Source organism: Magallana gigas, chromosome 3 (genome assembly GCF_963853765.1).
Source record: "Magallana gigas chromosome 3, xbMagGiga1.1, whole genome shotgun sequence".
Lineage (NCBI taxonomy): Eukaryota > Metazoa > Mollusca > Bivalvia > Ostreida > Ostreidae > Magallana > Magallana gigas.
This window is the reverse complement of record NC_088855.1, coordinates 46937978-46948548: the sequence shown is the minus strand read 5'-3', so window position 1 is coordinate 46948548 and position 10571 is coordinate 46937978. Positions and strand designations below refer to the sequence as shown.

General features: G+C 36.6%; 1 protein-coding gene across 6 annotated transcripts in view; it reads left to right on the top strand.

Annotated features, from left to right (window-relative positions):
• Nucleotides 1-7443, top strand: part of LOC105338734 (arginine-glutamic acid dipeptide repeats protein) — a 65917-nt gene extending 58474 nt beyond the window's left edge. For 5 of the 6 annotated variants that reach the window (XM_066080051.1, XM_066080052.1, XM_066080057.1 and 2 more), the window contains 11 exons: nt 663-797; nt 958-1125; nt 1385-2460; nt 2864-3026; nt 3191-3359; nt 3475-3589; nt 3735-3850; nt 4010-4213; nt 4439-4768; nt 5905-6068; nt 6190-7443. In XM_066080051.1, the coding sequence (XP_065936123.1) occupies nt 663-797; nt 958-1125; nt 1385-2460; nt 2864-3026; nt 3191-3359; nt 3475-3589; nt 3735-3850; nt 4010-4213; nt 4439-4768; nt 5905-6068; nt 6190-6276 (2727 nt within the window). In that variant the 3' untranslated portion in view covers nt 6277-7443. Of the gene's footprint in view, nt 1-662; nt 798-957; nt 1126-1384; nt 2461-2863; nt 3027-3190; nt 3360-3474; nt 3590-3734; nt 3851-4009; nt 4214-4438; nt 4769-4820; nt 5004-5904; nt 6069-6189 lie in introns of all 6 variants that reach the window. The other variant, XM_066080053.1, reaches the window with a different exon arrangement.
• The last annotated feature ends 3128 nt before the right edge of the window (nt 7444-10571 follow it).

The window sequence follows — 10571 nt, the reverse complement described above, 5'->3', positions numbered from 1 at the left end:
TAAGATACATGTATATTAACATGTATATTATTTTTGTTTCCTTTGTTTCTCCTCGTATTGCTTTGGCTACAGAAGCTTTTTAACTTTCTATCACTCTGAACCATTTTCAATGATCCTCAAGGTCATGCAGTGTTAATGACCTGTAAAGTTCAAGGTCATTCAACAATGTTAATGTGATCATAATGGATGGATTGATTAATACTTGTTGTTATTTGTAAATTCAAGGATTCAATCTGATTGAAAGGCCTAATCTTGCTCACATTTATTTTTGGGTCAGATTTTTATGTTCCAAGATAAACTTGAAAGAAAAAACTCAGTTTAGATGTCAAAACTAAAATATATTAAAGTTTATCTTCATTTTGATTTTGTATATTTTGGAATCTTTCTACAGGTTTTTTTTAAGCATAGCATGATAAATGAATCTGGTCAAAAAATCATCAAAGGATGATTCTGTGGTGAAAATACATTTTTAGTAAAGATATCACAGAGATTTTTAACTTTTGAATGAGTATTGCATGAATTGAATATTATCACATTTTCTCTTTGCTATGTTCTGGTATAAGAGAAGTGTCAGTGCTCTTGGCTGTCTAATAGACAAATTTTTCTCAATTCTGAAAAAAAAAATACACAAGAGGATACTGAAAAATTAATTTCACCTCCAGGGAAAGAATAAAAAGAAAGAAGTCAATGGTATAGATACCGAAGATAATCAGAAGAGTGGAAATCCCAAATCTCCAAGTAGCAACAGTAGCTGTAGTACCAGCAGCTCCGACAAAGACTCCAAGCGTGACATAAAGGTCAGGGTCAGACGGCCATCTCCAATAAAATATCTTTATTCATATTTTTTTTGGCAACAATAATATTGTTCATAACATAATCCATACATTCAGATCACCCACAATATAAATGTTAAAATGATTTCATATCCTTATGCATGTATGGACTTTGAATTCATAGAAAGAGGAACCCAAAGCTAAAGGGAAAAAGAGACAGGCAAATTCTGACAGTGACGATAAGTCTATAAAGAAGAAGAGGGCTGAGGACCGCTCAGACTCGGACTCGATCTCAGACAGCAGCAGTAGTCTGGAGGAGCTCAGTAATGAAGGCGAGGCTGACAACAATCAGGCAAGTCAAACACCTTAATTAGATTAGATACAGGTACAAACACCTGCCCAGGTAGTCATTTCATACCAAGGTCAGGTCAGAGTGCTATTAGTTTACAGAGAGGAAGAAAAAAAGAATGGAGAGGAAGAAATTGTTTGAAAGAGTGAAAATCTTCATTAGATTTGATTGAATTAATAATTAACTAGAATAATCATAACAGTGAAGATTTGTATCGAACAGATCTGTGTGACGTAACTAATGGTAGACTTCACTTTTGTAGGATGATCTGAGTTCCTCGTCCCCACCCAGCACACCTCGGTCTGAGGATACTGAAGTGAAAGCCAGTCAGTCCAACAAGTCTTCATCTGGAAGTTATAATGACAGTGTACAATCCAGGGCAGCAATAGTCCACCCTGAACCTGTGATTCCTCCCTCCTCTAGTCCCAAACCCTCATCCCCCAAATCTCTCTCCTCCACCCCTCCTATCACCCAGCACCTCACCAAAACCAAAACTCCACTCTCACTGCCATTGAGACCTTTCTGTTCCCATCCAGACCCCATTCGTGTGAGTTCCAACTCTTTCTCCCACTCAGTATTTACGTCAGTGAATTCCTTGTCATCTTCAGACAGTCCAGTCTCACTTTCAACGGCCACATCAGTTACATCATCTTCATCAGCCATTTGCCCGGAACCCACCCTGCATTCACCTAAAATTGGCAATAATAAGCAGGAGTCATTCAATCAACCCGGCCTACATAAACCAGTATTTGGGGCAACTCAGGAGTCCAAAACTTCATTATCTGTCCCGGATTTAAAGTTTTCTTCAAACTCCAGTTTCACCCCCGTGTCGAGGTCTCCGTACGTGGAGCAGCAGACAACCCTGGCGTCTACTTCAGTGACCCCTGTGTATCAAAATGCCATCAGCTCCTCAGGTGTGAGGGACCTAACTACAATCAAGAAGGAGAGAATCACACCTCCACCACTGGAGAGCTATACAAGCACTAGCTTCAAAACCAAAGACTTGATTGAGACAGACAATCGCAAAACAACAGAAAGCATTCACTTTGATCTCAACAATGTGAAAACAGAATCTTCCCTGGATTTATCTATAGGGTCAAAACAGTTCCCCTCTATGCTGGAGCTCTCTGGACAGAACAAGTCCTCAGAGAGGCAGAGGACTGAGGAAGCGGGAACAACCCACCCTGAGGTGAAGGTGGAGAAATTCCCAGAAATTGACATGGAGGAGGAGGATAGTGATCGGGAGGGAGGTGTTGTGACACGCGACCCCACCCCTGAACCACCTCCTGTACCGTGTAATGTGGAAGTTCATTGTGGCAGCAAGGAAGCAAAATACCGGTAATCACTGATAATTTGAATTAGATTTATATGCATTGGACATCCATTTTGTTTGCCTTTATAAAAATGAAAAAAAAAAACATCTATGATGGCACATGGTAAGAATATTAATGTTAATTTATGTAAAATTTGTCTTAAAGGTACTGCTGTGATGCTTTTTTTTCAACTTTTTAAACAAATTTTAGAGATATTAGATATCGATTCGATACTATGCATACTTCCACCATTCAAAACATGAAATCCAAGTAGATTTATGATATAGTAACTTGTTCCATCTTATTATGCATGTGATATTCTGTATTAATAATTAAAACATATTTTATGATTAAATAAAGGACAAAAAGTAACTTTAAGCATATATTTCACGTATATTGAAGCATATATCTCAATTTCTTATTTTTAGGTTAATCAAAGTGTTTGACAGAGGTTCAAATATCTGTTCTCGGTGTGATATTGTACTGAAGGGTTTACCCGAATCAAAACTGACTCCAAAACCACGGACCAGTGGGCCAGTGTCATCCAGCCACCCCCCTCCCCAGCAAACACCAGTCAAAGTGGAGGATAAGGTACCGTTTCCTGTACAGCCATGCAAGCATTACCGATTTTTCTCACTGACAGGAAGCAGTTTTGTTGTCGAAATGTTGATGTGAAAAAATAAATAATAGATAACGCAAACATTCAGCTAGAATCTAGATAAATAACGTGTGTGTTATTTGTTTAATTTATTTAGAAAAAACCAGAGACGCCACCCCCCAACTCAACAGCTGATGCACAGATAACCAGTAGTCTAAGCAATGTCCCTCATCACTATGATAGACAGACGCCCCGCTCCTATCCAGACACGCCTGCTCTCAGACAGCTCAGCGAATACGCCAAGAAACCCACCATCAGTAGTATGGGTAAGTGTGCTTGTCAAAAATGTGGAAGTGTATTAAGCATCAAATTCAATATGTGAAATATAAGTAAGTTGTCAGCGTGTTGCCTCAGGCTTATGATTGATATATTGCTGTTCAGGTGGTGACCACTCCCCCATGTCTCACCCTGGGCCCTATGGACCTTACCATCCACCAGGAATGGACCACCTCCTGAACTACAGGATACCCATGTACCCTCCGGGCTCTAGAGAAAGGTTTGTAACACAAAGTGTAACATACAACAGTAACACAATAGGGGTGCTACACAATGTTAACTCGATGCTACATAATGTGAACTCAATGATACAGAATGTTAACTTGATGCTACAGAATGTTAAGTTTGGTGCTATTTTCTTGCAGACTTGAGCTAGAACTTGAAAGAGATAAACGGGAGAGAGATGCCAGGGAGAGGGAAATCAGGGAAAGAGAGATCCGAGACATGGAAATGAGGGAGAAAATGGAAATGAAAGCACCAGGTAAGCTTTTAATGTGAGCCGAAGGATGGTGTTATAAATCATTAAACTTTTGTGAATATTTACTGAAGTCTTCAACTGAATCAGAAAACACCATATATGCAAGAAGATATTGTTTGCATTTGATATAATGGATGAGAATTTTACCCAATGAATTGACAGGATTGGAGCGTTTACTTCCACCCCATGGACCAAACCCTATGGATCCTCAGTGGTTAGAATTCCAGAGGCGGTATGGCAATCTCCCCCCAGGGGCTCTTGGTCACCATGGCGGTCCATCAGGGTCCCACATCCCAGGGGTTTACCCTCCAAGCAGCATTGCCAGTGACTTGATGCAGAGGGAAAGAGAAAGGCTCGAGAGATTGGGTAATGAGAAAAGAATTTCAAAAAGAACTGTTTAAGATACCAGATTTTTAAAATTCTTAATTTTGTTGGAAATGAATAAGTTGTCTTATATTCAAATAATTTTTTTATCAATCTATTGATGCATCAAGTACTCGAATAAAACTCCTTATTGATATCAGTCAGCCACATGTATACACCTTGATTGTTTGGATTGCTGTTGTCATGCCATTGCTATGTTGAATTTAGGAGTACCCCAAGGCCCTCATTTTCCATCCGAACTTTTCCATCACGGATCTGCAGCTGTGGCAGAGCGCTTATCTGCCGAGCGTCTCCATGCAGAGAGAATGGCTCTGTCAGCTGACCCACTGGTCAGGCTACAGATGGCCAGCCTCGGACTCCCGACCCCACCGGTGGGGGGCATGAACCCAGGGGCCCACACTCACACACACTCGCATTCACACACTCATCTACACCTCCACCCTGGAGAGACCAACGCTGGAGTTCCGCCTCCACCCCCCTCACCTTTCCATCCTCTCGGGGGACCCCCTCACTCCCTTCTGAATCCTTTTGGTCCAGGTAAGAAGAGTGAGAAATTCATTTCTATTGATGTAAACCATTTCCATTGCAGATATTCTGCGTAGTGATCAAATGACTGGAAGAATGATATACCAAATTTGTACGCAACGTCTCACTAATGAACAAATCTACATGCAGAGGGTTACAAATGAGTGTATCCTCCGCTCCAAACATGAATGGGGGGCAGGAGGAGTTATCGACCCTGCTGCCTCACAATTGGTTTATCAGTTTAATAGTAAGTTTTCATTTGAAACAAAAAAAAAAAAATTTCAAAAATCAGTGCTCGAAGAAATTGATCAGAAAGACATACATTTAATGAGCCTAAGAAATTTGTAATGATTATTTGCTTGTTGCTTTTATATTCTGTGTTGGTAGGAATAATATGCTTCTTTAGATTGTGTCAACAAAATTCTAGCCTTTAAAACAAATCATTATTGTGTTTTTCAGCTAGCATTTGTAAATCTTGATCTAGAACTTGACTTTAAATAGGTTCTAGACTTCTAGCACTGAAGTTTGAGTTACTTGTTGTCTCTAGTCTATTTGCTTCATCTGTAGTTGTGAATTTGTTGCTTTTAGAGATTTAATGTATGCAGTTGATAAATGGCTCATTAAATGTATTTCAAATCAAAAAAAAAAAAAAAGAAAAGAAAGGGGTGGAGAAACCTGTTCTTTGATTTGCCAGAAAAGTTGCTGTACAAATTTTGGAATACAATTCTTGCCATCTGATTGTGTTTTATTCATAGACATTTTGTTAGATGATCAGAATGTCATTTAATATTAGAGCCTTTAAAATGTTTATTTTTACAAATGTATTTGCTATTTTAGATATTAAAGTACATGTATTTAGTCTTTGAGTGACTTTAGTGATGAAAAATGATAAAATGTATCATGAATGAGATTACTCAAAACACAAAACATTCTGTTACTGCTGTTCAAACAGTATTCAATAGGTCTTAAATACTATCCAATAATAAATACTCAGTGATATTCCTAAAAGTAAATATACAAGCTTTTATTAAAAAAAAAAAAAATTGTCGAGACTTGCAAATGTATATCAGATATGAGAAATCAGATATCGGAAGCGCATGATCATACATGCTTTCAGTAGATTTGACAATGGCTTCTTAATTTCTCAGGAGCTGACCCCTTGGCAGTCAGTGCTGCTTCAGGCACACCATCACACCTACCCTCTCTCCCCCCGGGTCTCCCCCCTCATGCCGGGCTCTTGTCCCGCGAACAGGAGATGTTACAGAATGAGTTCTATAGGAGAGCCTACGCAGATCCTGGGCTGGCCCATCAAGTGAGTTTAATCAATTTTCAGGAATTTTTTGCGGATTTTATTTTATGGATAAATTTTTGCAACAGTTATTCTACTTTGTTGAGCCAATTTGAGATTGATGTGCTTGTATTATCTGTTGCAGCTCTCTGCTCAGGCTGCACAACATGAAGCCATTCAGAGACAGCTAGCAATGGAGAGGGAGAGGTTCGGACACATGCCCCCACACTGAGGGGAGGGTCCGAGACATCCCTACCCCCACACTAAGGGGGACAGAAAAATCACAGAATAAAATCTGTAGTTATGTGACATTCAAGTCTGTGCTACGTTCATAATCCCAAGGAAGGATGTAAAAGATCAGAAACACTCGAGGGAGGAAGTGCTGGCTAATTTTATCAAACCTAGTGTCGAACACTTTGTTTTTATGCTAGAATATCTTTTACTTTTATATCTTATGGGTTCTGTGTACATATTGTGATACAAGGATCTCAAAAACATTTCAAACCAGGTTTGACAGACCATGGTTTACTAGTGGAAGAGTCCAGTATTTGCAATCTAAGGTGTTTTTTCTCAGTGAAGGCAGCTGAATAAGGATTCAAAAATACACAATCAGCAAACATTTTCCTATGTCTGACATGTTACCCAAGAACATTACAGTTGCTTTTTGCTGTAAAAAAAAAGGTTTGCCATCGATTGTCAAGTTGTGAGTAAGATTGACTTGAAGCATTCCGATGAAAAGTGCTAAATTATTGACTATGGAAATCCGCATTGTATGTATATATATGTATATGTACGTTTGTGATATACGAACCTTTTGAGTCCTTTTGATTGCAATGTTTTATATTTTAACTCCTTCTAGTTAGTGTGTGGGCACACTCACGGACCTGGGAAGGACACTGTTGCTGTCCGTAGATTCAGAATCCACAACAACAAATTATTTCATACAGCTGTAAATGGATGAGATTATCAATACTTATTAAAACCATTAATATAATTTCATTTAAAAAAAAAAAAAAAACCAAATATGAAAAATGGCAAATGAATTCTGGAATGTTAAATTTGTATTGACAGTGTTATAAGTTTTTAGGAATTATATTGTGTGAAATACTGAGATAGACTTGCACATGAACGTTTCTTTGTGAAACATCACATTATTTTAATGGCAATAATTTATCATACAAACATGTGGCTGTAGCATGAGTTAACATGGAAATCACTGGTCTTGTGAAGTAGTGCTGAATATACTAAAGAATCCATACAATTTTATGTCATATTTTGTAAAACTTGTATCTTGTGTGTGTGTGTGTGTCATAAATATATTATTATATACAAAGTATCAAAATGAAAGTTGAAAAAACAATAAAATTAGATATTCCTCTGATTGAGGATATAATATTTATACCGAGTAGTGTTTTTTTTATACCATGTAAATAAGTTTCCATTGGCAGACAGAACCACACAAAGAAGCATTTAAACAATAGGTAATCACAATTAAAGAAAACAAGCTGGATAACAGTTAATAAAGCTTTTGAATAGATTTTGAAAGGTAATAAGATACATTTCTCTGCACATATGCCTTTTGCAAAGCACCATCTATTTATGTGTACATCAGTCATGTTCCTAATGACAAGTAAACGATTTATTCAATGCTGGGAAATCTATGTGCACCTACATTTTCAGTTGGACAGGTCATTGGAATAAATTTAAAGACAGTATCAAATTCATTCATTAAAATTTGGAACTTAAGGTGGAATAACACACCTGAAAAAAGTCACTCAAATGAACAGAACATTATTTGATAATAAAAGACAAAATGATAAATAAACTGTACATATGTCAAATAAGCGAAAAATTTGCAGTTTGGGGATAAAAAATGAATATCTAAAATAATTATTTCAGTAACAACAAAAGCCCCTGCAGGATTCGAACTCGGGATGTACAGATCACAAGTCCGACTCATCCACTCGTCTATGGAGTAAGTTACATGTTGAAGTCGATAAAATCCTTTCAATAAAACGAAATGTCGTTTCGATCAGCGGTCAGCCACAAAATGACACATAATGTGTTATTCCACCTTAAACAACGATATATGATGTCAAATTGTACAGGTTCTCTGCTGTTTTCATTTGTAGTAAGTTTTCTCGAGTTATTCCCCTTTGACAAAGTTTCGTATATAGACGAAGAGTGAGAGAAAAATAATTGAAATTATTTTCAGAAACAAAATGAGATGCCGAAAATTGCTTTGTCTTTTGAAAAGGAACAATTCTGTTTCAACGTTTACAAAAGGTTTACTTTGCAAAAGCTGTAGAAACAAACTGAAAAATGACCTGTCTAAACTGAGATAAGAAATAAGATCGGTCTACTGTTTACAACGAACTGCAAGATAGCAAAGACAGAAAAATACAGAGGTAGATAAATAGAAATGTATACTTAAACTAGTAAATTTATACCATACAATGAATACCAAAAACATATATTGCCGGAAAACTTAATTAAACTGTAAGCTAACCGATATGCAGACATGTCGAAGGTGGCTGGTCTGTATTCAGGCTGTGTGCATGTGTACTTCACTAGAACACAAGGAACTTCACAGCAGTCTGATTGAAATTCACGTTCACGGATAAAGCTACAGAAGGTGTAGCGATCTACATGAGAGATCTGGTTTTCTTTAGAATGGTTTTCATATTTTGTATACTATGAAGAGTTTTGATCAAACCTTGACCCTCGAGAGACACGGCGATGTCATGGTAGGTGATGAGAGTTTCATAAAGGGAGAAATACTTTTTGAAAATATTTCTCAAGGTGAGCAATAGGACCACTGGACCTATGTTCTACGTCATGGTGAAGGTATTCCCACAAATGATACTTGTTTGCAGTTCATCTTGCTTAATTTAAAAATGAACCAGTTGTACTCTTGTGATAATTCAAGCTGTTAGTTAGATATTTTCACATAGAATTTTTTTTATTTCATTAACCCGAATTCGAATAAAAACGAAACCTCTTTCCCTCACGTGATAAAACTGTTATTCTCTATAATTCAGGTGGTCTTTCCACGTGTGTTGTTTAATGGAGATTGACATATTGACAGTACAAATTACAATATGTAACTATAATTAAGCACGTTGTTGGGGATAATTGATGCAATCTAATCATGAATTGAGTCCAAATGGGTAAAATGACCCAAAGTGTTGTAGGACAAGCTCCTGCCCGAAAGGTTAATGACAATGTACTATCGAACTACACAAACTGTTAAAAAACCATTACACAGCTTGCATATTGCGTAAGTCTATTTTTGACGCGCATAAGGATGGAGCAAATCTAAACCTATACTCATACAGGACGAAAACTTTAATATTACATTGGTGATGTATTTTTCTTCAGAAGACATTAAAATATTTTCATTTCCAGTGCCTTTGTCTGTGATAACACTACGAATTCATTTATCAGTGACGCAGATGACATACTGCTGAGGCGTGCTCAGGGTGTGCATAATTAAAAGAAGTGAAAATAACGTAAAATGTCAACATTTCAATATTCAATCGTACCTGTACAATTGCTGAAAATGACATCAGAACAGTTCCAGTTTTCGATTGCTTCTTGCATATTCACAAGTTACCCCCCTTATGACGATTATCTGTTTAGCAAACAATTTATGTGGGGGTATTTGTTATTTCAAAAATATATATATTGATAGTTATGGAGCTGTACTCTTATTCTTATTAACCAGTACTTTTTTAATATTGTAAATATTAAGGTAGTACAAAACACCTAGGAAATTGTGATTTAAGTTCTAACACAATTAAAAAGAACGATGACACTTGACTTAGTTATTTATCAACGAATTCTCAAATAAACCATTACCAACTATATAACATGTATTTTTTTTGATTAAAGAAAAAATAGAGACATCCGATATTTGGACCTAACATTTAAAGTACATGCAAAATGTATGAAGAATCAAAAAAGGTATCTTTATTTATCTGGAGCTCAAAAGTAAAAAAAAAACCAATGACATCGAATGGTGATATCTTTTAAATATTCTTTTAAAATCTCCAAAATATTCGAAATCTCGCAGTCAATTTCATCATTTTTAATTTTTCTTTCATATCAATTATTCTAAAAATCGGCGACACATGGAATATTCTGCGTGTGAAATTGAAAAAAAGGGGGGGGGGGTCAGAAAAAACCCAAACATTTGATCTATACAATGCTGAAAATATCAGTAACAACATGGCATACCGGACTATTACATGATTATCTTCCGCTTTCAGGCAAAAGACTATGATAAACGCAAATTTTCTGCATTAATGATTTGCGCCTGTTTTATTGATAAACTGTCAAAGAAAGATGAAACACATGTTTACACAAGTAAATTAAGCTAACGACCCATCACAAGTATTTTAACAAACACCAAACTAAAGAAACATTTGATTTTATGTCTAATGGATATAGTTGTGTTTATACATTATGAAATGAAATCAACAGAGACTAAAAGTAAATTTGAAAGTTGTCAACACATTCGTTGAG